Genomic DNA, 27,819 nt, shown 5'->3' with positions numbered 1-27,819 from the left:
TAGCTCCTCTTCGCGCGGAATTTCGAACTTTATTTTTAAAATGCACAAACAAATGTTGTGTTCATGCGCCAGTAAAATAATCCGATCAAAGCTCATTGTAACCTCCATAAAGACCAATTATTAGCTCATAAGGATCGCAGTGATATATTTATTTTAAAAGGTAACTATTGTTACGACAAAAGTTGATTTGTGCGTTTATTTCCTGTTGTTTTTAGCAGCGGAAGGGTATGCCGATGGTAAGAAGTGCCGTCCGTTAGTTGAGTGGCGCGCGCGCGCGCACACACACGTTGTTGGATTGGTGAGTTGGTGTGAGATGGTTCGCGTACGTGGTTGATGGAATAGGAATTTAAAGGTTAACATTATCCTGTTTCGGATGAGCTCGTTTGTGAATGGATCGGGTTGGTCTTTGACGAAAACTTGTTTATCGGGGTAAGAAATATCAAACGTTATTTGCCCTTTTCTATACGTATCTACACAGATGTGTGTCTCTTTTTTTTTTTTTTAAGTAGGTGTAGGCTGCTTTAAAACGGTGACATTTCCGAGCAAACCTGGCAGTTCGCCAATTTGTGTTTTCAAATGGGGTCTGGGTAAAACCAGGATTTCCAGGATCCTCATAGACTTGTATTGAAATCCTGGTAAAATTGCAGGATTTCACGGATTTCCCAGGATCCTGGTCCACCTTAACAGCAGACCTCCTCTTTTTTTTTGATTGCCACAGCTGCTGCTATGCATTTACTGGAGTCCCTTACAACGCTGTCTTCTCCTTCTGTGCTGGTCCCGCCCCTTATGACACGCTCTTCTCTTCCCGTGTGAGCGGACCGGCAGAGAAGAAGACGTCAGCGCGGGGACTCCCTGCAGAATGACAGCCAGAGGGGCAGTAAAATAGGCTACCTGCAGAGTGACAACCAGAGGGGCAGTAAAAAATAGGCTATAACTTATCACACAAAGGGGAAAAAAAAAGAACAGCAATACTTTGGATTTAGAATTTCAGTAACCTGGTCAACCTTATTGAAACTAATAATTCAGATTTATTCAATTTTATATACTGTTCACCCAGGGGAGCTCTGAATGGTTTACATCAGGGGTGCCCAAATGGTCGATCGTAATTGACCAGTAGATTGCAAAGGCAACGCGAGTCAATTGTGTTGCCTTTGCGATCTTTTTCTCCCTGCTGCTTCTCAAAGCCAGGCCTGGTGTGTACAAGCGCCGGACTCACAAGACTTCACCTCTCACATCAATTCTGACGTTGGAGAAGAAGTTCTGGGCCAGCCAATCGCTGCCTGGCTGGCCTGGAACATCCTCCCCAACGTTAGAATTGACATCAGAGGTGAAATCTTGTGGGTCCAGCGCTTGTACACGCCAGGCCTGGCTTGGAGAAGCAGCAGGGAGAAAAAGATCGCAAAGGCAACGCCAGGCCTGGCTCGGGGAAGCAGCATGGAGAAATCGCGTTGGTGGTTTGGGGGTGGGGATAGGAAAAGAATTGGGAAAGTGGAGAAATTGGCACGATGGCAGGGGGACAGAGAAAGAAAGGCAGAAATAAAGAGAAGGGCAGGGGAAGAGAGAAAGAAAGAAAGAAAGAAATATTGGCTTTACAGAAGAATAAAGTGCAACCAGAGACTGATGAAATTACCAAACAAAGGTAGGAAAAATGATTTTATTTTCAATTTAGTGATCAAAATGTGTCCGTTTTGAGAATTTATATCTGTTGCCTATATTTTGCATTGTGGCCCCCTTTTACTAAACCATAATAGCAGTTTTTAGCGCAAGGAGCCTATGAGCATCGAGAGCAGCGCAAGGCATTCAGTGCAGCTTCCTGTGCTAAAAAACGCTATTGTGGTTTAGTAAAAGGGGAGGGGGTATATTTGTCTATTTTAGTATAGTTGTTACTGAGGTGACATTGCATATTTTAAAGTCATCTGCCTTGACCTCTGAAAAAAAATCCAAATTCAAATGATAATTAACATTTTCTCTGTGTACAGTGTGTTTTGTGTTTTTTTTTTAAATTTTATTGTTGGTAGATCATTTTGATTTGGTTATTTTAAAAGTAGCTTGCAAGCCAAAAAAGTGTGGGCACCCCTGGTTCACATGAATTTATTCAGGTACTCAAGCATTTTTTCCTGCATGTCCTGGTGGGGCTCACAATCAATCTAATGTACCTGGGGCAATGGAGAGGGGGGGTTAAGAGACTTTCCCAGGGTCACAAGGAGCAGCCTGGGTTTGTATCCACAACCTCAGCGTGCTGAGGCTGTAGATTTAACCATAGTGCCACACGTTCCCCTAGGTAAGTTAATGTTACTGTCTTTTAAACAGTGCAGCAGGATGTAGCTCCTCCTCCTTCCATTAATATTTCTAAACCTGCAGCAGGAGAAGATCAACACCTTCTGGATGGACTAAAGTGTGACACTGTTGAAAAGTTGGAATCTGTCTTCTACCAGAAAATGCTTGGGTTCAAAATTAACATGAATCCAAGGTGCACTATAGATTATTGTCCTCTCCCCATGTTTCTTGGACATGAGTTTTTCAACTTTAACCCAGAATGTAAATTAACTTCAGACATTCTGTAAAAGAAGTGCAAAACGCTTCTGCCTGCAATTACACCAGCTGCAACACGGTTTTGCTGTTTGTGTGGCTTTGAGGGATACCTGACTGTAGGGTTATGAGACATCCAGGTTTCCCCAGAAATGCCCTCCTTTTGATAACGTCTGGAGATCCGGATAGCTTTTGAAAACTCGGCAAGCAGTGTGGGCAGGGTTAGGGTGGGATTGGTGGCGGGATTGGGACATGATGGGACAGGAATGGGTGGGTCTAGGGCAGTGATCTCAAACTCAAACCCTTTCGGGGCCACATTTTGGATTTGTAGGTACTTGGAGGGCCGCAGAAAAAATAGTTAATGTCTTATTAAAGAAATGACAATTTTGCATGAGGTAAAACTCTTTATAGTTTATAAAATTTTCCTTTAACAGTTAAAAGGAGAGATATATAAACTATAAAGAGTTTTACCTCATGCAAAATTGTCATTTCTTTAATAAGACATTAACTATTTTTTCTGCGGCCCTCCAAGTACTCTATTTTTTTCTGCAGCACTCACATTTAAAGTTCAATATCTTTTCTTTCTCAAAACTGGCACATTTCAATCAATAAATTGAAAATAAAATCATTTTCCTACCTTTGTTTGGTAATTTCATCAGTCTCTGGTTGCACTTTATTCTTCTGACTGTGCATCCTATACTTCTTCCCCCTTCTTTCAGCCTCCTGTATGCTCCCTCTCCTCCAGATCTCATTCCCTCCCCCAACTTTTTCTTTCTCTGTCTGTCTTTCTCTGATTCCGTGCCCCATTTTTTGCTTTGTTTCTGGTTCCCTGTCCCCCCTCCTTCTTTCTTCCTTCCTCCGTGCCCCATTTTTTGTTTTTTTTTCTGGCTCCCTGTCCCCACCCCATCTTCTTTCTTTCTTTCTTTCTTCCTTCCTGCCCTCCCCATGCCACCGCCGCCGCGGAATAGGCTGCTGCTGCCGCTATCGCTATCAGGAACAGGCCATCTCCCTGCTTCTCTTCTGCACCGGTCCAACCAACTCTTGCCGCACGACGTCAAGCTAGCCAGAACGTCCTCTCGACGTCAGAATTGATGTCGGGCCGCGAGAGTTGGTCGGCCCCGCAGGGAAGAGAATCAGGGAGATCAAAGAACACGGTGCCGACCTGATCCCCGATGGCAGCAGTGGGAAGGGAAGCAGGTTGGGCACCACTGCTCTAGACGAGCTGCGAGCCGCACTCTAGGGAGAACAGTGGACCTTGGTACGCCACTGGAGCAGCAGCGTGTCTGGCCGGCTCGTTCGTTCAAAGCCGCGGGTGGCGGCTCCTTGCGAGATCCGTGCCTGCGTCTGAAGCCTCTCTGATGTTGTGACATCAGAGAGGCTTCCGATGCAGGAGTGGATAGTGCAAGGAGCCGCCAACCCGCGGCTTTGAACAAACGAGCCGGCTGCTGCTCCAAAAGGAAGAGAATGATGCCTCCAGACCGCGGGCCGCAAATAAAACCTGGAGAGCCACATGCGGCCCGCAGGCCGCGTGTTTGAGACCGCTGGTCTAGGGGGTCCGGATTTCCAAATGGGTAATCTGGTAACCCTACCTGAGTACACCCCAACCCTCTCATTCTGGCTCTAGCAGTGCCACCTGGCCTCCTTTAAATAGTATCAAAAATTGGTTGACAGAACACGCTGGGAGTAAGAGCAGACTGCCCTCTTAAACATAGAGGGCTAAGGCAAGGTGCACAATATTCCGTACCAGGATATTGAAATTCTGACCCCAGGAAGGGCAGCATCTATCTGGTTTCAGAACCCTCAACCACCTATAAGGCAGAAAACATCCATTCCATGCACTCTTTCCCCATCAGAATCACAGGATATGCCAGGATGTGCAGGATTTGCAGGATATCCAGCATCTAGCAGGATCTGTCAGAATCCTGCAATTCTGACCCCAGGAAGGGCTGCATCTATCTGATTTCAGCACCCTCTTCCACCTATAAGGCAGAAAACATCCATTCCATGCACTCTTTCCCCATCAGAATCACAGGATGTGTCAGGATGTACCAGGATCCTGCAATTCTGACTCTAAGAAGGGCTGCATCTATCTGGATTCAGCACCCTTAACCACCTATAAGGCAGGAAACATCCATTCCATGCACTCTTTCCCTATCAATAGCACATGAAATGTCAAGATGTGTCAGGATGTACCAGGATCCTACAATTCTGACCCCAGGAAATGCTGCATCTATCTGGATTCAGCACCCTTCACCACCTATAATACAGGAAACATCCATTATCCCAGTCAAGCAGGCAGCATGTTGGTGACGTAATCCTTGGAGCCCTGGTACAGACAGCTTAAAAAGTGTATTGCCACATTAAGATTTTAAAAAAGTTCACGACTGACCGCACCACACTTGCGAGAGTGCCTTCCTGCCCGACCTAGGTTTGCGACTCCTCAGTTTTTAGTTTTCCACGGAGCTAAGTTGTATTTTTTGAATGTCATTCAATTTTGCCTTGTTGCCTTCCCAGTGGCGTACCTAGCATATGTGACACCTGGGGCCCATCATTTTTTGACACTCCCCCACATCTATATGAAAAATATGATTTTTAGTAACAATCTACATATTGAACAACAAGAGTGTACCTAGGAAAAGGCAGCATCTTAAACACTGCAGTGAGCACTAGAACACCAACACATACATTGTAAAACTAAACAAACCAGATCCTGCACAGTCAATTGATCCAGTACAGTCGATGCTATCAGAAAGCCATGTCCCTTTCATACACACAGACAGATACACCTTTGCCCAATATGGAATAATCACAAACTAAAAATAGAAATATGTAGACAAAAGTTAAACTGAACTGCCAAGAAACCAGACTCTGCATACAATGCAACACCACAACCCCACAAAAACAGTAATACATGTCCTCTAATACTGTGCAAAATATAAAGACAGTAGATGTAAATTTGAAAAACTGATACATAACAATCACCACTTTACAAATTAACAAATAAAAATAAAACAAATAATGAGAAATAAGAAAATACCATTTTATTGGACTAATCCCCGTAAGCTCGGTCCTCATCCCCACAAACCACCTGATTCCATCCACACAAGCCTTGAATTGTTTTATATTGAACTTATATTAAAGTATAAAAAGAAACAATATTCTGTACAATTGTCAATTTATAAATCAGCGTCTTCTCCCCACTCTCTCTTCCCCATTTCCCTTCAGCGTCCTCAGCCCACTCTTTCTCTACTTTCCTTCAGCGCACGCACATAAAAACAAGCAAGTAATTTTATATTATTTTCATTCTATTCATTCATAGAAATTAAAGTCTAAATAATGCCAGTCACATAACAAACATGATTTTACAAAGATAATTCCTTGCAGTCAAGCCTGCAAGGATTACTAGATGTCTTTCAGCAACTCCCCTCCCTCCCTCCCCGTTACCTTCGTGGCCAAGTCAAAATGATCTACCAACAATAAAATTTTAAAAACACAAAGCACATTGTACGCAGAGAAAATGTTAATTATCATTTATATTCCGCGGGTTTTCAAAGAGGTCAAGGCAGATGACTTTATGCAATGTCACCTCAGTGACAACTATACAAAAATAGACAAATATACCCCCTTCCTTTTTATTAAACCGCGATAGCGTTTTTTAGCGCAAGGAGCTGCGCTGAATGCCCCACGCTGCTCTCGACGCTCCCTGCGCTAAAAATTGCTATTGCGGTTTAGTATAAGGGGTCCATAGTGCAAAATATAGACAGCATATAGAAATTCTCAAAACGGACACATTTTGATCACTAAATTGAAAATAAAATCATTGTTCCTACCTTTGTTTGGTAATTTCATCAGTCTCTGGTTGCACTTTATTCTTCTGACTGTGCATCCAATATTTCTTCCCTTCTTTCAGCCTCCTGTATGCTTCCTCTCCTCCAGACCTCATTCCCTCCCCCAACTTTTTCTTTGTTTCATTCTGTCCCCTTCTTTCTTTCTCTCTCCATGCCCCCTTTCTTTCTCTGTCTGTCTTTCTCTCTCTTTCCCCATACCCCATTTTTTTCTTTCTTTCTTTCACCCTGCCCCCTTTCTTTCTTTCTGGATCCCTGTCCCCCCCTTGCTTTCTTTCTGGCTCCCCCCCCTTTCTTTCTTTCTCCCTTCCCTCTCCCATGCCACCGCTGCTACCACCACCATGCTGCCACCACCGCCGGGGAAAGGCTGCCACTGGCCATCGGAAACAGGCCGGCGCCGAATTCGCCCTCCTTTTCCTGCGGGCCGACCAACTCTGGCTGCCCGACGTCAATTCTAACTTTGGAGAGGACGTTCCGGGCCAGCCAGGCAGCGATTGGCTGGCCCAGAACGTCCTCTCCGACGTCAGAATTGACGTCGGATGGCTAGAGTTGCTCGGCTCGGGGAAGAGAAGCAGGGAGGGAGAATTCGGCGCCGGCTTCTTTCTGATGACGGCAATGGCAGCCTTTCCCCGGTGGCAGCCTATTCCCCGGTAAGTGGCCAGCTGTACACCCCCCTCGGGCCTTGCACCCGGGGTGTACCGCCCCCCCTTGGTACGCCACTGTGCCTTCCCGCTCTCATGTATTTTCTTTTCTCCCTTTTTTCTTTCTTTAAAAAAATAATAAAGCGGGGGTTATTTTTTTCCTCTTGCAGGCAGAGAGCTAGAGGAGGTGAAAGTGGTATGGGTGAGGGTAGGAGAAGTGAGGGGGCACCTGTTGCTGTGACGTGGGTGAAGTTCAAGCAGGAAGAGACTGGATGATCGAATGAGAGGGAGAAAGTGTTGGATCTTTAGAGTGAAGAAGAGGATAAGAGGAAGGGAGCGGCAATGGGTTTAAAGAGTGAGTGGTGAGGTATTAAGGGATTCAGTGACTTGGGGAGAGATTGGGGATCATTAATACCAGTAGGAGGGGAGTAAGGGAGTCATAACAGTGGAAGGAGGAAGAGGAACAAGGAAGAAACTGTGGGCTAGTCTAGAGAGCAGAGTGTCACTTGTCCATCTCAGTCATTGAGTTTGATTTGCCTGAGGTGCTCTTCCCATCGATGTCCCATCCATTGATGGGTTATAAGAAGTGTAGAAGGTGTCAGTAGCCCATATCTCTCACCGACCCACATTGTTGGTGTCTGTAGTGCCTGGGCCTGGAACATCATGTTGAGTCCTGTGCATGTTATTCATTGCTTCAGAATCATACCATCAAAAGCCACAAATTAAAGCAGGAAAAGTTATTTGGCACCAGCATGAACATCGATAAAACTTCCCAGCCATCAAAACCAACACCGGTGTCAGAGGACATCGCTCCCTCTGGTAAGCCTGTTAAGAAGCCATCAGCTTCCCGGTCCGTGTTGCAGGCCACTATGGCATTGAGTCCAATCATGCCGGCCAAGTGATAACCTCTCTTAAGACTCGCTTCTTTTCCATCGGAGTTACCTTTGAGCTGAGGCACCTTTGGTACCGGCAGAAAAGCTGATAGTACCGGTGCTGTCTTTTTGGGAAAAGCTGGATGCGTTTTATCAACTTAGAATTTGGTGACATGTTTCACCTTATGACCTCTGCACTGACTGCTCTGGTACCGGCTCAGCCTGAGCATGACTCTGTGAGGTCTGGCTCTTCGGTACCTCATCAAAGCACCTCTTAACACCGATCATCTCATCAATACTGCACAGCATCTTCTTGTCATTCAAGTTCATCAAGGCATCGTCGATCATCGCCTTCTCATTCCAACAAATGTTCTTCCAAGAGGAAACACCATTCTCTTGCAGATGCTTCCCAATGTCACAGGTCTCTAACACTGATCCCATGTAAGAAACATCACTCTTCTCATCATGCTTCTAAACATACCAAGTCTTCCACACTGACTTCGTCCAAAAAGAAGCATCCTCCTGACCATGCTTCTAAACTTCCACAGTCCCCAACTTCAGCTTCGACTTCATCATCTGATGGGTATCGGTGCAAACAATTCATCTTCCCTAGCAACAGCAGCAGATGAATCCAGAGACCAATGGGATAGCCCACATCTACCAGCAGGCGGAGATAGAGAAATTGATTAACAGGTGGTCCTATTGGCTGGCACTCCTCCTGTTTATCCAGTATGCTCTATCTCCCAGCAGGGGAAGTTCGCTATTCAACTAGCTCCTGGATTCTGGCAATGACTGAAATCTTATTACTCCTGTTGAGGTTTTCTCTTCAGTGAGTTATCAGTGCTATTTCTCCTGTTGAGGTTTCCTCTTCAGTGAGACAGGGGTGTCCGGCTGATTGGTGCCGGCTTTAGGGGTTACACCTGGGCCCTCCCAGGTTCCTGCCTCCCCCTCCCTCCGATGATAGAGGGTTTGACTGAGTCCCTATTTTTCTTCTTTCCCTTAAAAAAAAAAAAAAGGGACTCCACAGTTTCTGAATGGTTTTTCTGTCCTCATGGTGCTTTTACCGGCATCTACCAGCACTTACGGGCCCTGACCACTGTTTGTGAGTATGCTTCTTTTGGTTTGGGGATGCTTCCGTCGTGGATGCGTGTTGGTTAGGGACATTTGGTGTCCTGTGCGGTGATATTTTAATTTGGCGCGCTGGGGCTTGTGAGCAGTTGCGGTGGTGAGGCTGTGTTCGGGTGCTGGTGAACTCCGAGCTATTTTTGGACCGGAAATTTACAGTAGCTCGGGACCCTCCGAGTGTGTGGCTATTGCCGCGTGCTAGGGGAAAACACTTTTTCCTTGGCGCAGGTGGAGGCACCTCTAAGTTGGAAAAGGAATGGGGTCGGAGGACCTAGGCTGTTCCCGCTCGCGGAAGGCGCTCTCGCTGGTTGGTTCCACGGGCAGTGGCTTTGCGGCAGTTGCGGCTCTCACATTGGCTCTGAAAAAAAAAAAAAAGAAGGGTTTTCAGCTTGCAGAAGTCATGCGCAAGCGTGTTTTCTTCTGCTGGGGAAGCTCCGCCGGATATGTAATTTTCCAACAGTTGAGAGGATTAGTTTTCCTGCGCTCGGGTGAAGCGCGCTTGTAATCCTCCATTGTCGACGGCGCCACAGCGGGTCGCCTGTGTTTTCCCCTGGCTGCTTTGAGCGGGTGCCGCGGCCTCCCGGTTGCTTTTCCCGGGTGAGCGCAGAACGCGCTTACGATCCTCCGTTATCAGCTGCGCTGCAGTGTGTAGTCTCTTCTTTCACAAGGCCTCCCTAGTGTTTGAGTTTCGCACGTAGAGGTGGTGCAGCCCAATTGGATGTGATGCAGCGCTTGGGGCCTTGGTGAGTGTTTATTTGCTGCACTTCTAGTTACTGGGTGGCCATGCATCTTAGGCCGGGGAGCATATTGGAGGGAGATTTCAGTTTCTGCTCCTCTGCCCATTTTAGCTTTTCTCTGTACAGGGTGGCCAGAAGGTGCATTGCTGCAGGATGCTGTTTGCAGCTAGAGATTCCCTGGTACTTGGTGGGGGTTTCTCTTTCTTTCTTTCTCTTAGGATCTCCCTAAAGAGAGCATAAGCATACTTGAATGTTTTCTTTTCGCTTCCCTGTGCAGTGCTTTGTGTGTGTGGTTGCGTTATAGCATTATTTCCGGTTCTGCTGTTAAGTTTATCTGTTGGGGTGCAGTTTGGGAGCGCAGTCTGTCTAGTAGTGCTGCGGAACTGCTTTCTGTCCCTATGGTGCGGTTCTAGGGGCATGAGCAGCCTTGGTTACTGTGAAAAAAACAAAACAAAAAACCACCCAAACCAGGTTGCCCTTTGGGGGCGGTTGGTTTTTGGAGCACCTTGCATGCAATTTAAGTTACTGCAGGCTGCTGCAGTTTCCTATTATTTTTCAGTCTTCCGTCTTGGTCATTGCTACATTGCGAGTATTGTTGTGTTTCAGGAGTGTTCCTTTCTTCTTTGCTGAAATTGTGTTTGTCCTCCAGCTCGTTTTTTGACCGCTGCTGCACTTTGTGGGGATCATTTCTTCCGCTGTCAGCTCTGTCAGCTTTCTCGTAGACAGGGAGCTGTCATATGGGCAGGTCACAACGCTTTTGTCTGATACCTGTTAGGATGCTGTTGTTTTTCAAAGGGCGGTAGATACAGCATCTTGATTGCATCTAGTACGTATTCCCTTTAAAGGCCATACGTATTTCGCTCACGTTGCATGGAGTTAGTACTGTTTTCATGGGTTACATTACGAACCTTGATTTTTTTCCTAGGAGAATTTCTTTCTTCTTAAAGTTCCTCCAGTGCTCATCCTGCCGTTTACTGTCTTTTGCACTTCATTCTGAGGGATCTTGACTTCTTCCAAGGCCTCGTCAGGCTTTCTCATGAGGGAGTAGTCGCTAGACTGTCGGGTCGGGGGCTGTGAACATTTTTCAGGATGCTTGCACCTTTGCCTCCTCCTCAGGTCTCCTGTTCGTTCATGGAGTCTCTATGTTTTGTGTTTCTCTTTGAAGTGTTACTGGTCCTCAGGACGGTTCTTGTAGTTCTTGGGGAACCACTTACTGCATGGTGGCCAAGACAGGGGCATTGGGCAGGCTGGATCCCATTCTGCTGAATTAGTTTCTCAGGGTTACACATTTCTGCAGTCATCCTGGGAGTATATTTACATTTTCTCTATGGACTCCGCATCGGCACTAGGTTTGCCTGCCTCTCTTGGAGCAGCGCTTTCGGTTTTGGCACATGCCATTTCACCTACCCGAGGCTTCACGTACGTTTTAGATGAGGTGGGTGGTGGTACCGTTTTGGTGCTACCAGGCGATTCCTCTAATTTCTTCTTGACTGTCTGTTTGATTCGGACGACTTCCAGTCGGGTCATTTGTCTGACACAAAAAGGGTGGTATCTTTTCCTCAGTTCTTTACACGTGCATCGTCGAATTTGCAGCGCTCTTTTCTCCTGTACTATTGATATGTATATCGGAGTGATGTTTTTATGTATATAGGAGAGACATGTGTTTCTTTCCGGAGACTTGGGCGTGGGGTCTCGGTCTCAGATTTGCATTCTTCTTCGCTTACCATGACCATGAGTATGGGATTCTGTAGTTTCTAGGATCCATATTGCTGACTCATTGGGAACTTCGGCTTGCTTTCCCCTTCTTACGCTACAGCAGTCGCTTTTGTTCCGGTGGTTCCCGGTATCTCAGGGCTCTAATTATTTGGTATGCTCCTCCTGCATCGCTCTGTCTGATTTGGTGACTCAGCACGATTTCTCTTTTCCAGGTATGCCTCGGTCTTTGCTGGCCTAGCTCATGACCACCGCCCATCCCGGGCTGTTGGGTTGGGGGGCTCGGTGGCTTCCATCCTCAGCTCCAGGAGTCTGGTCTTCAGAGGCGACTTAGTACTTGTTCATTCTTCTATTCTTGAGCAGGGTCAGGCTACCTTTCTGGAGCTTCAGATCATTCTTCTGGAATGCCGCTGAGGGTCCTTTTGGTCAGTATTAGGATGGGGGTATTTCTCTACAGCTTGGACAGTAGGTGTTGTACTCTGTTGGCAGGTGAAGTTGTTCTGCTTCAATGGGTGGACTCTCATCTTCATCTTCTGTTGGCAGATCCTTTTATGGATCAGGATAAGAGTTTGGATAGACTTTCTATCCGCGGAATCTGAGCATGGCCCATTTCTGGTATGTTACAGTGTACAGCGCTGTGTACGCTCTGGAGAGTGTGCATGTTAGTAATAGTGTTATCTTCTGCATCCTGGATTTTGAGATTTGTGGCTCTGCCGTTCTAGCTCTTTTTATGGACATGAGATCTCCTGGACCTAGACCTCACGGCCTCGTCTCTCACTTCTAAGCTTCCTAGCTTCTTCGGCGGGCCCAGGGATTGGGAGTTAGAGGGGGTTGCTGCGTGGCTCTGTCGCCTCTGCCTTCTCTTTTTTCAGTGTCTTCCTTTGGCTGATGATGGTTTGGATTTGCCATCTCGAGCTCGCTTGCCGGGCACTGTATTTGTAGAATCTCTGGATTGGCGGCGCCATCCTTACTGTGCGGATTTGATGAGTCTTTCAACAGCTGGACTAAGAAGTTTCCTGGTATCTCCGGCTTTGCTCGCCTGGGGTCCGATCAACATGGATATTTGTACTACTTTAGTATTATGACCTAGCTTTTTGAAAAGTCTTGGCTGACGTGTAGGGGTTATGCGAAGCAGGTTGTTTCTTCTCTTATCCAGGTGCTATGGATGTCTTCTCCTGTGGCTTCTGCTTCCTTTTGGAGGTTTTTCCTTTCTTGGGTGCTTCTTAACATTTGAACCACTCCAGAGTTCCTTTTTGGCACAAGTGTATTGCCAAGGGCTTAGCGTTCAATTCCCTTCAGCTTCTAGTGCCATTCTTGGCTTGTTACAAGGGCTAGGTATATTGCTCTTCGCTTACTTCTCAGCTTCATGTAGTTCAGTTCCTAAACAGAGTGCGGTATATTCATGCACCTCTTGGAAAACCCGGTTTGGAGTACAATCTTCACGTACTTCTTCTCAGTTTACCGAAGGCTTCATTTCATCCTTGTCTTTTGGGTCTCTAAAGGGCTGTGCTGTTGAGCATGGGGTTTCTTGTGGCCCTGGCTTCAGCTCTGCAGTTTTCTATGTTGCAGGCCTTGTTCAACGGGGATTCCTATTTCTGATTTCCGAAATATGGGGTATCGGTTTGGATGGTACCACTGTTTCTTTCTAGGGGGGTGTCATCCTTTCTTTTATGTCACGCTCACTTTTCCTTTTTATATTCTTCAAGGGACGCTTCAAACGTATGGCAGCATCCGAAGCCTCCATCGCTCGATGGGTCCAGGAGGACATTCTTTATGCTTGCTTGCTGGCAAGGAAGCGGTTGGCGAAAGAACTTCATGACCATTCCGCCGGAGCGATGGCTACTTCTTCGGCTCGGCCCAGAGGTTTTTCCTTGGAGGAGATTGGTCTCGCGGCTGATTGGTCTTCCGAGAGTGCTTTCTCTCCGCATTTCTGCTTGGATGTGGGGGCGCATGCGGTAGGGGCGTTTTGTGCTTCGGTTGTTGCGGAGGCGGCGTTTGCTTCCCACCCAGATTGAGGATTGCTTTGCTACATCCCATTGGTCTCTAGATTCATCTGCTGCTGTTGCTAGGGAAGGAAAAATTATGTTCTTATCTGTTAATTTTCTTTCCTTTAGACGCAGCAGATGAATCTGGAGCCCCACCCTTTCTGGATAATGTCTCTCGGTTTTTTCTTTTGCAATTTTCGCAGTTTGTTATTATGGCAGGTTGTTTTCTGTATTATTGCATTTTGAGATTTGTTATGCGAAAGAAGTTTTTTACATGCTATGCCTATTGATGGTTACGGATGCTTGGGCAAGGAGCTATACTTGGAGGAGATAAACAGGAGGAGTGCCAGCCAATAGGACCACCTGTTAATCAGTTTCTCTATCTCCGCCTGCTGGTAGATGTGGACTATCCCATTGGTCTCTGGATTCATCTGCTGCGTCTAAGGGAAAGAAAATTAACAGGTAAGAACATAATTTTTCCTTCACAACTGTATGGAGAAGTTCGCATCTTCAGTTTGATTCAGATGCTGACTTCTACATTTCCTCTACTGAGGTTTGTGACACGTCTGAGGCAATGTCTCCATGCCGGTCTCCTCCTAGAGTGAAATCTCCCACTGAGAGACTCTCTGCCACCAAATTTATTAGACAATTGGGTAAATATCTCTCTGTCAAACTTGAGGCTGATTCTGCATATAGTGCTGAATTTTTAGAGATGCTACATTATGATCAGCCTCCTAAAGAGCTCTTAAAACTCCCATTGCATGGAATCCTTAAAGAGACTCTTCATAAGAACTGGGAGTTTTTTCTCACTATACCTGCGGCTCCCAGAAAGTTGGACTCTCTTTACAAAATCTTCTGTATTCCAGGTTTTGACAAGCAACAGCTTCAGCACCAATCTTTAGTGATGAAATCTACTTTAAAGAAGTCTAATCCAGCCAGAGTTTAAACCAGAATTCCCTGTTGGCAAACATGGTCATTAATTACAATTTCTATTTTTCCTGTTACATGAAACATCTTCTAAAGAAATTTCCTTCTTTTAAGAAATATCTTCTTACTAAACATCTGAAGGAGTTTCAGTCCATTATTCACACTCTCACTCAACTATGGAAGTATATGGTCCTAACTGCTTACGATACTTTTGAATTTCCAGGGCCTCTGCCATATCTGTAGCCATGAGATGCTTAGCCTGGTTTCAAGTGGCAGATATTGATACTAATTAGAGAATGACATGATAGCAATTACCCGTGGCAACCCGCCGAAACGGTGTGGGGGGGGTAGTGCTCACTGTGGGCACAGGGACAAGGCCATCCACCACCCCATGGAGCGGTGAATGGCCTTGCCCCGCTTTTAAGGGAGGGAAGGCATGCTGTCAAAGATCGCATGCGGCTCCCTACCTACCTATGGCCAAATCTATCTCCCTCCCCCTTACCTTCGCAGCTCTTTAGAAAAGAAACTTACTGAAGCCGGTAAAGCCTGCCTCTGCCTGCAGTCACGTGTGTGTGGGCGGAAGCTTCTCCTCTAACGTAACTTCCGGTGAAGGGGATGGCGGGGACGGGTCGGTGAAGGGGACGGTGGTCCGGTGATGGGGCAGTGACGGGGACAGATTTTTTTCCTCATGTCATTCTCCAATACTAATCTCCAGGACAGATTGGCTAATATCCCATATTTGGGGGAAGAACATTTTGGGGACTCTATTGAAAATGCCACCCAAAATCTCACTGACTATGAGAAACATTGGAATGCTTTGGTCAAATCCAAAACAAGACCAGCTACTATAAAGTCTTTTAAACCTTCCTGTTCTTATCAGAGACAATTTTCAACTAAACCTTCTGCTCCTGTTAGACCGCAGCAGAAGAAACAGCACAATGTACCCCATAATCTCAACCAGCAGCTCCTCTGAGGTTCACTTAGTCTTTTTGATGGGCTTCTAGAGAGCATAGCCACTGTTCCTTTGTTTCACTCCCTCCCACAGCCAATCAGAGGTTGTTTTCAACTCTATTTTCAGCGATGGGAGTTGATGACCATAGACTTCTGGGTTCTAAGGATCATTCAGGAGAGGTACTCTCTTCATTTCATCACTGTTCTTCCAGATGATCCTCCAAGAGAGTCTTCTTCAAACCCTTATCAGACATCTCTTCTTCTTCAGGAAATAGATTATTTTCTCCTTCTCAATGCCATCGAGAATATACCCTCAGCACAGAAGAACCGAGGATTTTACTCCTGCTATTTTCTTGTCCTAAAGAAGACGGGAGGTCAGCGACTGATCTTGGATCTCAGAGGCCTCAACAAATTTCTAGTCGAGGAAAAGTTTCAGATGTCCCTAGCGACTTTATATCCTCTTTTGGATCGCAACAATTGGCTATGCTTTCTGGACCTCAAAGAGGGCTACACTCACATTCTATCCATCCAGCTTACAGGAAGTTTCTCAGGTTTCAGGTGGCACACTATCATTATCAATGTAAGGTTTTACCTTTTGGCCTGGCATCCTCTCCCAGGGTGCCTGGTGGTAGTTGCAGCAGCCTTGTACTCTCAGGATCTTCAAGTTTTTCCCTACTTGGACGATTGGTTCATCAAGGATATTTTTTCTCCTTTTAGCGACCCATCGAACGATACTCGTCCATCAACATTTGGGCTTCGAGATCAATTTTCCCAAGTCACAACTTTGCCCTCTCAAACGCTCCAGTTCATAGGAGCACAATTGGACATTATTCAGCTCAGGGCGTTTCTTCCCCAGCAGCAGCAAGATGCTTTGATTCAGCTCTGCCAGCAAATTTCTTAACTCCCGTCCCATTTCAGCCAGGCAAATGATGGTCATCCTGGGACACATGGCCTCCATGGTAACTCCATTTGCAAGGCTTCACCTCCGGACGCCTCAATGGTCTCTGGCATCTCTGTGGTCTCAAGCCCTCGATCCTCTTTTGCAGCACATTACAGTCACGTTGTCTCTTTGACGATCGCTACAGTGGTGGATGAGCTCTTCCAATCTTTCTAGAGGACTGCTATTCCATTCACCTCCACATCTGAAGGTTCTCACCATGGACTTATCCACTTATGCTTGGGGGACTCATATGGAAGGGTTTTACATTTAAGGTCATTAGTCTTCCCAGGACCAGCACCATCATATCAATCTACTGGAACTCAGAGTGATTTTCAATGCTCTCAAGACTTTTCAGCATTTAGTCTCAGGTCATGTCCTTCTACTCCGCATGAACAATCAAGTGGCCATGTAATATTTAAACAAACAAGGAGGAATAGGCTCTCTTCTTTGTCAGGAGGCCCAGAAGATTTGGTACTGGGCGATTGCTTGGAACATTTTTCTCAAAGCAATCTATATTCAAGGAAAGCAGAATTCATTAGCAGACAAACTCAGCAGAGTTCTTCAACCTCATGAATGGACAATCAACTCTCCTGTTCTTCATCAGATTTTTTCTTAATGGGGAATGCCTCACATTGACCTGTTTGCATCTCCCCATAATCACAAGTTGCCCCACTTCTTCTCCAGACAGTATTCGACTCATCACCTGGACGCGGACACTTTCCTACTGGATTGGACACATCAGTTTTTCTATGCATTTCCTCCCATTCCTCTGGTCCTCAACAAACTTGTCAAACTCAAACAGGAATCGGCCACCATGATTCTTATAGCTCCTCGATGGTCCAGACAGCCTGGGTTCTCCTTTCTCCTTCAACTCAGTTCCATGGAGCCAATAACTCTTCCAATTTTTCCTTCTCTTCTAACACAGTGTCAAGGATCTCTTATGCATCACAAACTTCAGTCTTTACACCTAACAGCTTGGTACCTATCGGGCTGAGCTCACCTAATCTCCATTTTTCTCAGCCTGTTCACCTCTTCTCGGAAGCTTCCAGAAAACTGTCAAGTTTTTCTTCTTGGTGTACCCTGCATCAGCAGAATCTGAAATCCATCTTTGTCTCCTCAATACTGGATTATCTGCTTCACTTCTCTGACTTTGACCTCAAATCTACTTCCATTCAAGTCCATCTCAGTGCTATCAATGCTTTTCATCAACCAGTGGATGGAAAATCTCTCTCTGCTCATCCATTAATTTCCAGATTTATGTAAGGTCTTTTCAATGTCAACCCACCTCTTAAGTCACCTTCAGTGGTTTGGGACCTTAATTTGGTTCTTGCTAAATTGATGAAGCCTCCTTTTGAACCAATGTCTATGGTTCATTTAAAATACCTAGTTTTTCTCTTGTCCCTAACTTCTGCTCGAAGATTAAGTGAACTTCAATCGTTAGTAACGGATCCCAAGCGCCTAAGGCCCCTCCTATAGTGGGAGGGGCCTTAGGCACCTGGACCAAACAGGCCCTAGGATCCTGTGGGTTGGGCAGGGGAGGGGTGGGCCCGCCTCATTTGGAAGGAGGCGGGCATGCTGGCCGGACGTGCAGGAGCCTTCCGGTCCAACTTGCAGGTAAGCCCAAGGGGGGGTTCCGGGGTGAGGGGGCTTGTAGGAGGGGGTTCGGTAACCTCCTGCCTTGATCATCGGGAGGGCCATTGGGGGGGTCCGGCAGGAGGGGTTGGGTATCCTCCTGCCACTATCTTCCGGGGGGTCAGGTTGCTGTCGACAGGAAGGGGTTGCGCACCCTCCTGAGTCACTCGGGGAGGGGAGACTTGCGGCCATAGCCGCGGCTGCATACTAATCACGGCAGGGAGATCCTTGCCGCGATTAGGTATAGTGGGCCGCGTCTACATACCATGTAGGCCAGCATTTTGCTAGCCTACATTGTAAAGCGTCTCCCATTCTGCTAGGGAGACCGTAGGGCCGACTAGGTGTTGCTTAAGGGCTACCTCCTAGTCTTAGGCGAGCTTAGGCGGGCTTGCGGGGCCTCTCTGGGCTCCCTGGAGGCACCTTCAATATAGGCGGCCTGCCTGGGGGAGGCATTTTTTTTTTTTTTTAGAAAAAAGTGCCTCCGATTGGCTGATTAGACAGCTGTAGGGACGCCTACAGCTGCCTACAATCGGGAGCACTTTGCAGAATCAGGGCCCAAAAGTCCATTCCAGTCTGCCCATTCCGCAGTAACCCTTACCTCTTCCTCTCTCTAAGAGATCCCACGGCCTATTCCACACTTTCTTTTAATTCAGACACAGTCCTCTGTCTCCACCACTTTTTTCCAGGAGACTGTTCCACGCATCTATCAGCATTTCTGTAAAAAAGTATTTTCTTAGATTTCTCCTGAGCCTAACACCTCTTAACTTCATCCTATGCCAGGGGTGTCAAAGTCCCTCCATCTACATTAATTAAAGATATAGGCCTGTAGCTTGATACCAATGTAGGATCTTTATTTGGCTTTGGCAAAACAATAGTCAAAGATTCTGCCATAGTACCTGTAATACAACCTTTGTTTAGTTGAAACTCATATAAATTTAATAATTGGGGTAATAAAAGTTTTTGAAAAGCTTTATAAAATTCTACTGTAAAACCATCCCCCACCTGGAGCGGATCCAACTCTAAGAGACTTCAATGCTGTTTCTAATTCTTTTAATGATATAGGCTTTTCTAAACTTTGTTTTATATGATCAGGAAGTTTTGGACCCTCTATAAGATTTAAAAATTCCAAACCATTTTGAACTTTTTCAGCATAAGACTCAGAAGAATACAACTCCTTATAAAACTGAAAGAAACTGATTTATAATATTCTTATTTTGAGAATGTGTAATTCCACTATCATCTTTTATTACTATTATTTTTGTTTTCCTCTTCTTTGCTTTAAGATAATTAGCAAGTAATCTTCCCGCCTTATTTGAATTTCCATAATACAAAGTTTGTTGTGTAAACAAATCCTTCCTTGCCAATCTTGAAGAAATTTCATTATATTTACCTTTTGCCTTTAACAGAGCCTGCAAGGTATCTTATTGCCAATTAACTATTAATTTGGATTCCAACAATTGAATTTCTTTTTCCAAATCAAAAAACTGTTTAGGTCAATTGCTTTTTTTTTATATATGCAGGAATATGAAATGATATTACCTCTCATAGTAGCTTTAAAAAGCGCCCACAATATTTCTGTACTAATAACTTCAGAGTATTTATTTGGAAAAAATTCTGAGATCTTTAATTTAGAGAATCTTCAAGAAAAGCTGAGTCCACAACCAATGTAGTTATCAAATCTCCATATTGATCTAGAACTATCTTTGTCACCAAACTCAAATTTAATCCAAACCCCTCCATGATAAAAATAATATGATTGTATCAATGGAAGCTTGTGTAACTTGTTGTACCAACGAGTTTGAGAACAAAAAACATAATCAATTCTCGAAAAAGACTGATGAACTTGCGAGCAAAAAAGGAAAATTACCTGATCATTAAAATGAAGTATTCGCCATATATCTAAGTCACAAGATTGTACCAGATTATCTAGTCCCTAATGATATCATAGATCGATCCATAACAGCATTAAAATCTCCAGCTACAACTAAATTAGAAGCATGCCAGTGGGAGTAATAATCGTTGTAAATCCTATATAATAAATAAATAAATAAATAAAGAGGCACATTTCAGACATCAAATCATTAATACTAGTTTTTACTTTATACCCTTCCCCCTAATTCCTTTTGTGTTTACCTTAAATGTTTCTTATTTTTATTTTATCAATTGTATTTCTTACCCCCTTTACCAATCGTGTCTATTGTACGCCTGTCTATAATTACCTAATCCGTCAGTCATGTCGATCTTAAAAGTTTGTATTAAATGTTTTATTTTTTATCTATAAAGTTATTTTTATTCTGTACAACGCTTTGAAGAAACGAAAAAGCGTTTAATCAAAAATTGAATAAACTATAAACTATAAACTATTCCCTGCCGCTGTGGTGTGTGATCCGTGGCCGTGTTCCATTTTAGAACTCTGGCCACTCCCCTCCTCCCGCCCTCGCTCACCAACCGCTGCTGCTGGAGGAAGCTGCAGGCAAGCTCTCTCCCAGCGGCGCCAGAGCTGCATCATCACCGCCCAGTACCGCTGCCGACGCCGCTCTTCAAAGGAGCCTGGTGAGAATAGCGGCCGCCTGTAACAAACTTCGCAGGCTGCTCAGCACCTCAGTAGCACGTTTCCTCTGACGTACGCGATCGCGTCAGAAGGAGCTTGCTACTGAGGTGCATAGTGGCCTGCGAGGTTCGCTACAGCTGGCCGCTATCCTCACCAGGCTGCAAACGAACATGCTGGACAGGGGGAGCAGGTAAGGGGCTCTGATGGGCCAGGGAGCAGGGAAGAGGGACAGGGGGAGCACGAAAGAGGTGCTGATGGGCCGGGGAGCAGGGAAGAGGGACAGGGGGAGCACGGAAGAGGTGCTGATGGACGGGGGAACAGGAAAGAGGCTGCAAACGAACATGCTGGACAGAGGGAGCAGGTAAGGGGCGCTGATGGACGGGGAGTAGGGAAGAGGGACAGGGGGAGCACGGAAGAGGTGCTGATGGACTGGGGAACAGGGAAGAGGGGCAGGGGGAGCACAGAAGAGGTGCTGCTGGACACGGGGGACATAAAAGGAAGGGAGAAGGGCTACTGCTGGACAGGGGTTGCTGGCAAGGGGTGGTGGTGGACAGCGGAGGAAAAAGAGACAGAGAGAAAGAAAGACAGACAGAAAGCAGCCAAGGATAGAGAGAGAGAGAGAAAGACACATCTATTCTAGCACCCGTTAATGTAACGGGCTTAAAGACTAGTTATTAAAATATTCATTTTGGTTCGAATTAGGGGCATAGACATTAAATAAAGTCAAGGTATTATTCCCCATTCTTATTTCTAAACTAAACTAAACCTTAGGTTTGTATACCTATAATATAATATAATAGGTTTCTACTATAATCCATCTTCCTAAGGGATCAAAATCTATCATTTGAAAAGAAGCTAAAGAATTACTATTTATTAAAATGGCTACACCTGCCTTCTTTCCTACAGCAGGTGCAAAAAAAACAGCTTCTTAGATTCTAGAGCTGACAGATGCGTCTCCTGGATACAATAAATATCTGCCTGTTGCTTTTTCAAGAAAATTAACATTTTTTTTCCTTTTCAAGGGGTGATTGAGACCATTGACATTAAGGGAAAAGAGTTTAACCTCCATTTTCTGAAACTATTATAATGTCTCTCATCCAATCATTATATAAAACGTTATGTATTGTTAGATGAATAAACACTATTTTTCCAAAAATTCCTGATAGTATAATATACCTCCTAGAACCAGCAACATATAACGCACTCCCACCCAACCCTCCCCTACCCACCCTATAAAATGACATTAAAAGCTTGGAACTGCACATTTAAGATCAGGCAAAACATGAGAATTCCACACAGACCCCAAGTAAAAAAACAGTTATATCTGAAAATATTAAATGAAAAGTTGAACATATATAGAAAATAATCTAAGACCTTCAAACGAGAAATATGATTAATATACATATTTCAGAAGTATATTAAAATAGTCCACTCTTACTTAGTGCTATATATTAAGTCAATTAAATAAATAAGCACTGAAATATTATGAATTGTTATCAGTCATCTCAAACAATCATAGGAATCCTTAAAATAAGAGTTAAATCATATTATCAATTAAATGCTAAAAATTAGAATTTTTGCAAAAATTAGAATTTCAATTTCGAAATGAATATTAAAAACCAACCCAAAACCTTGACAACAACCTACATTCTTTTTCAACCAAACCTTAAATGATTCTCCGAGGCTAGCCATTATCAAGTTGCAAAATTTCCTATATCTTCATTTATCCTGATAAAGTAATAAAGTGAAGAAGGCAATACGCTCATATATAAAATAAAATTTTGCATTTAGATAAATAAAGTGCATTATCCTTTCTGGAAGTGAAGGTATTCTAAAATAAACTGATAGCAATTCTAATCAGGCCACTTCCACAGATATTCCTTAAACATAAAAATTCTTCATAGTGCCCTTTATGGCAATACTCATATAATATAACCTTTAGTATCACATACATCCCATCCAACCAAAAGGCCTGGCAACATCAACACAAACATTAAATCTTTACATGAAAACCCTTTTCGAAGCCACTGGATTTAGCTGGGGATAAATATATCTTATATATTAATTAAAAAGAAACAGGACTATACTGTATAGCCTGCTGCCTCTTTACAGAGGAGTAACCTTCCAAACCAGTTCACCGGCAGCAATGGTAGCAAAACCACCTTAATTATTTAGCAGGTTTTGTCTGCACCCAAACAGTAATTGAAACTGCCACTGCATCCTCAATTCTTCTCATGTAAAAACTAGCATAGTTTAGACACTTCACGTGTTATTCTGGAGCCGCCAGTCTCAAGTCTCTGCTCCCAGATTATTAGAAATTCTGAAGAAGACAATGTCATTTGAAGTGTGACTTATTATGTGGGAAACGGTCTTATTTACCTTATATACCACAGTTGTAAAGTTATGTGCAAACTATTAATATGCCAAAATCAAAATCCGCTGTCCTTTTTGAAAAAATCTACGAATTCTGTATGAATAAGCACTGTCAATTTGATATTACCAACCATATCAAACTTTTAAAGCTATCCCCAAAGAAAATAGATCACTTAATCTATGTAGACAGTGACTCGGGCAAATGAAACGCACTGTACTGTGTACAGAAGAATGATCCATATAGAACTTGCAGCCCGGGGGGCACATGCGGCCCGCCAGGTACTATTTTGAGGTCCTCGGTATGTTTATCATAATCACAAAAGTAAAATTAAACAGTTTCTTGATCATATGTCTCTTTAGCAATAAATCACAATATTATTATTTAGACTTAGCCAAAAGGAAAGATTTATAAACTATAAAAGAGTTTTACCTCATGCAAAATTGTAATTTCTTTAATAAGACATTAATTATATTTTCTGAGGCCCTCCAAGTACCTCCAAATCCAAAATGTGGCCCTGCAGAGGGTTTGAGTTTGAGACCACTGATTTAGAACGTTCTCTAAAGATGACCAGGTTCCTTCACCGTTGCAATTTAAAATGTCAAACTGTCAAATCAAGATTATAGTAAGATTCATAAAACCCTTAAATCCGTAAAGGAAAAAATAAAGCAAAAACCAAATTACCCAAATCTGAAAAATTAAAGCAAAAGTTGAATAATTAAATAGTCATTGGCTGCTCTCTATGACTCAAATAATATTCCAGTTTCTCCGGTTCATCAAAACTAAGAGTTCTATTATCGATAGTAACTTTCATAATAGCAGGATACAAGAGTCCTTATTTCGCTCCAATTTCTTTCAGCTTCGGTCTAATATCCAATAATTTTTTCCTCTTATTTGCCGTTGCTTTGGCGAAATCAGCAATATGCACTCTTGCATCCTGACACTTTAGGTTAGAGTTTTCCTTAGCAAGGCGCAAAATTTCCAGAACTTGTTGGTGGCGCAACATCTTAAAAATGAGAGGACGAGGACCCTTTAAGTTGTCTGGTCTTCTCATTGGTATACGGTGCGCACGCTCAATTTCAATAGGAAACCGGGACTTAAGAGGAAGTATTTTCATCAAAAATTTTCTAAGAATTGGATTGAATTTCCTTTCTCCACCCCTTCCGGTAGTCCTAAAAGCCTCAAGTTACTCCTCCTCATACGATTCTGACAATCTTCCACCTCTTTTATAAGCATATTGATTTTATCTCTGTCTGCTTTAAATTGTCTTTTTTCCATTTCAAAACTGTCCATTCGAACTTCCAGTTTAGTTGTTTTTATTTCCAGTATTTCAATTCGTTTATTTAGAGTAGCCCCTCTTGTATGTCATTTAGTTTCTTTGCGTTGTTTAAAACAATCTCCTTTATTATCTGAAGCATCCAAAGGTGCAGACATAAAACTGGGGCTGTATTATCGTCCACCTGGTACGCCGGATGCAGTCGGACACGACTTGGAAGCGGAACTGAAGCAGGAATGCAGTACTGGAAGTGTAACAGTGATGGGGGACTTCAACTACCCGGGGATAGACTGGAGTACGGGTCACTCCAACTGCACCAGGGAAACGGAATTCGTAGAAGCTGTGAGGGACTGCTTCATGGAACAACTAGTCAGGGAACCGACGTGAGGGGGAGCTACTCTTGACCTCATTCTTAACGGATTAGGGGGGCCCGCAAGAGGGGTAGAAGTGGGAGGACCACTAGGCAACAGTGATCACAATGCAATCAGATTCACATTAGAAAGGGAGACACCCATAGTGAGGAGGACCGCATCGACTGCGCTCAACTTCAGGAAAGGGAACTATGTTGCTATGAGGGAAATGGTGGGGAGGAAGCTCAAGAACAGCTTTAGGATGGAGACTGTAGGAAGCGCCTGGACCCTATTCAGGGACACCCTGCAGGAAGCACAAAACCTGTACATCCCCAGTTTCAGGAAAGGATGTAAGAACAAGCAGTCAAAAAGCCCGGTTTGGATGACAACTGAAGTAAAGAGGGCAATAAGTGACAAGAAAGTGTCCTTCCGGAGATGGAAAAAGGACCCAACGGAGGAAAATCACCAGGAGCACAGGAATTGCCAAAAGGAATGCCACCGAGAGGTTAGAAAAGCAAAAAGGGAATACGAGGAGGGGCTGGCCAAGGAGGCAAAAAACTTCAAGACATTCTTCAGTTACGTAAAGGGGAAGCAACCAGCGAGAGAGGAGGTGGGGCCGTTGGATGATGGGGATAGGAAAGGAGTGATCAAGGAGGACAAAGAGGTAGCCGAGAGGTTGAACATGTTCTTCTCATCGGTCTTCACGAGCGAAGACACATCCAATATACCGGACTCAGAGGAGCTCATGAGTGGGGAACAGGCCGAAAAATTGGAGCATATAGAGGTAAGTCAGGAGGATGTCCTCAAACAGATAGACAGGCTAAAAAGCGGCAAATCGCCGGGACCGGACGGGATCCACCCAAGGGTTCTAAAGGAACTAAGACAGGAAATAGCGGGCACAATCCAGCATGTTTGCAACCTATCCCTGAGAACAGGAGAGGTGCCAGAGGACTGGAAACTGGCGAATGTCACACCTATCTTTAAGAAGGGATCGAGGGGTGACCCCGGGAACTACAGGCCGGTGAGCCTGACTTCAGTTATAGGGAAGATGGTGGAAGCGATGATCAAGGACAACATTTGCGAACACATCGAGAAAAATGACCTACTGCGAACAAGCCAGCACGGATTCTGTAAGGGAAGGTCATGCCTTACAAATCTACTGTACTTCTTTGAGGGAATAAGCAGTCAGGTGGACAAAGGGGAACCCATAGACATCATTTACCTCGATTTTCAAAAGGCTTTTGACAAGGTGCCACATGAAAGGCTGCTTAAGAAACTGTGGAACCACGGGGTGGGCGGGGATGTACACAGATGGATCAAGCACTGGCTGTCAGGTAGACTGCAGAGGGTCGGAGTAAAAGGCCAATATTCTGACTGGCGGGGAGTCACGAGCGGTGTGCCGCAGGGATCGGTGCTGGGGCCGCTACTCTTCAACATATTCATCAATGACCTGGAAACGGAGGCAAAATGCGAGGTTATAAAATTTGCGGACGATACCAAACTCTGCGGCAGAGTTAGGACCAGGGAGGAGTGTGAGGACCTGCAAAGATACCTGGACAAGCTGGAAGATTGGGCAAACAAATGGCAAATGCGCTTTAACGTTGAGAAATGCAAGGTCATGCATATAGGAAATAAGAACCCGTTGTTCAACTACAAAATGGGGGGGGGCACTGCTGGGAGACAGCGGACTTGAGAGAGACTTGGGTGTGCTAGTGGATGCATCAATGAAGCCATCCGCATAGTGCGCAGCAGCGTCGAAAAAAGCCAACAGGATGCTGGGCATCATAAAGAAGGGTATCACAACCAGGACGCGGGAAGTCATCATGCCACTATATCGGGCGATGGTGCGCCCGCATCTGGAATACTGCGTTCAGTATTGGTCGCCACACCTCAAGAAGGACATGGCGGTACTTGAGAGAGTCCAAAGGAGAGCAACGAAGCTGGTAAGAGGGCTGGAAAACTGCCCATACGCCGAGAGGCTGGATAAGCTGGGTCTCTTCTCTCTGGAAAAGAGGAGGCTCAGGGGAGATATGATAGAGACCTTCAAAATCCTGAGAGGCATAGAGAGGGTGGATAGGGACAGGTTCTTCAGACTGAGAGGGACAACAGGTACGAGGAGGCACTCGGAGAAACTGAAGGGGGATAGGTTCAAGACAAATGCAAGGAAGTTTTTCTTCACCCAAAGGGTCGTGGACACATGGAATGCGCTCCCGGAGGAAGTGATCAGGCAGAATACAGTACAGGGATTCAAACAGGGATTGGATAGATTCCTGAGGGACAAAGGGATCGTAGGGTACTGAAAGGGGTGAGGGGAGAAAGGGTCAGGAAATTGATGGGAAGATAGGACTTCGATGAGAAACCAAGGGGTGATTCAGACAGGTCATGACCTGTTGGGCCGCCGCGGGAGCGGACTGCTGGGCGGGATGGACCTGTGGTCTGACCCAGCGGAGGCACTGCTTATGTTCTTAGACCTTTTTGCGCTGCCAGTGCCGGTACTTGAAATTGCGGCTTCAGATTTATTCTGCTTCCCTGACGCCATCGGAACTATTATACACCTCGTTTTTATTAAAAAATTATTTTTTTCTTTAGTTATTTTAAATACAAATGTCTGTAGATGTGGAGCCTCTGATCTACCCGTCCATCCTTGTGCACCACCAAGCCACGCCCCCTCCCTAGGGAAAATGCTTGAGTACCTGATAGGCGGTATATAAACACCTAATAAAAACTTGGAAAAAAAAACTATTATCCTTGTGTTTGATCTTATCCATAGTTTGATCTTATAAACTTATCCATAGTGAATTTACTGCTAGAACCAGTGTCAATATCCTCAGGGCTCTGTTGGGGATCACAAAGGGTGTGCCTCCGGCTATTTCCCTGTGGCTACATTCTGGCTCAGTGCTTTTCCTTATAGGGCAGGTCTCATTGCAATGACATCAGCGACCTAGCGCTCCAGATATCTTATCAATGTAAGTACGCCTCCAAAATAATTCAGGATAACACCACCAACCTTTACGAATGTAGAGATGATGCGGTATACAAACCTAAGGTTTAGATTAAGGTTTAGAACCTCTTCTAAAAGTTGTATATTCTGATCTTAATTCTAAATTACAAGCTTTGTGTTAGATCTTTTCAGATTGGGGGAGGGTGTTCAGGACAAAGTGTTGATCTGTTAAGACAAAGCCATGAGTACTTCAAAATTTTGCATGAAATGCATTTTCACATTGTTGAAATCTCTTTTCTAGGTAAAATCTCAGTTCTGAAGATGCCGCGTTTTGGAGAAATTGTTGTTATTAAAAGGAATGGGAGTGATGGGACCCATTTTCCACTGACTACAACTACATGTTTATTTGGAAGGTAAAAAGTATGATTTTTGT

The 27,819-nt window shown here is 44.7% G+C and overlaps 1 protein-coding gene across 2 annotated transcripts in view; it reads left to right on the top strand.

Annotated features, from left to right (window-relative positions):
• Positions 1–239: 239 nt before the first annotated feature.
• Positions 240–27,819, top strand: part of LOC117359188 (proliferation marker protein Ki-67-like) — a 244,544-nt gene continuing 216,964 nt past the window's right edge. For both annotated transcript variants that reach the window (XM_033941515.1, XM_033941514.1), the window contains exons 1-2: positions 240–429; positions 27,688–27,799. In XM_033941515.1, the coding sequence (XP_033797406.1) occupies positions 27,708–27,799 (92 nt within the window). In that variant the 5' untranslated portion in view covers positions 240–429; positions 27,688–27,707. The remainder of the gene's footprint in view (positions 430–27,687; positions 27,800–27,819) is intronic.

This window comes from Geotrypetes seraphini, chromosome 4 (assembly GCF_902459505.1).
Source record: "Geotrypetes seraphini chromosome 4, aGeoSer1.1, whole genome shotgun sequence".
In the NCBI taxonomy this organism is placed as follows: Eukaryota; Metazoa; Chordata; class Amphibia; order Gymnophiona; family Dermophiidae; genus Geotrypetes; species Geotrypetes seraphini.
This window is presented reverse-complemented; position numbering and strand designations above follow the sequence as displayed.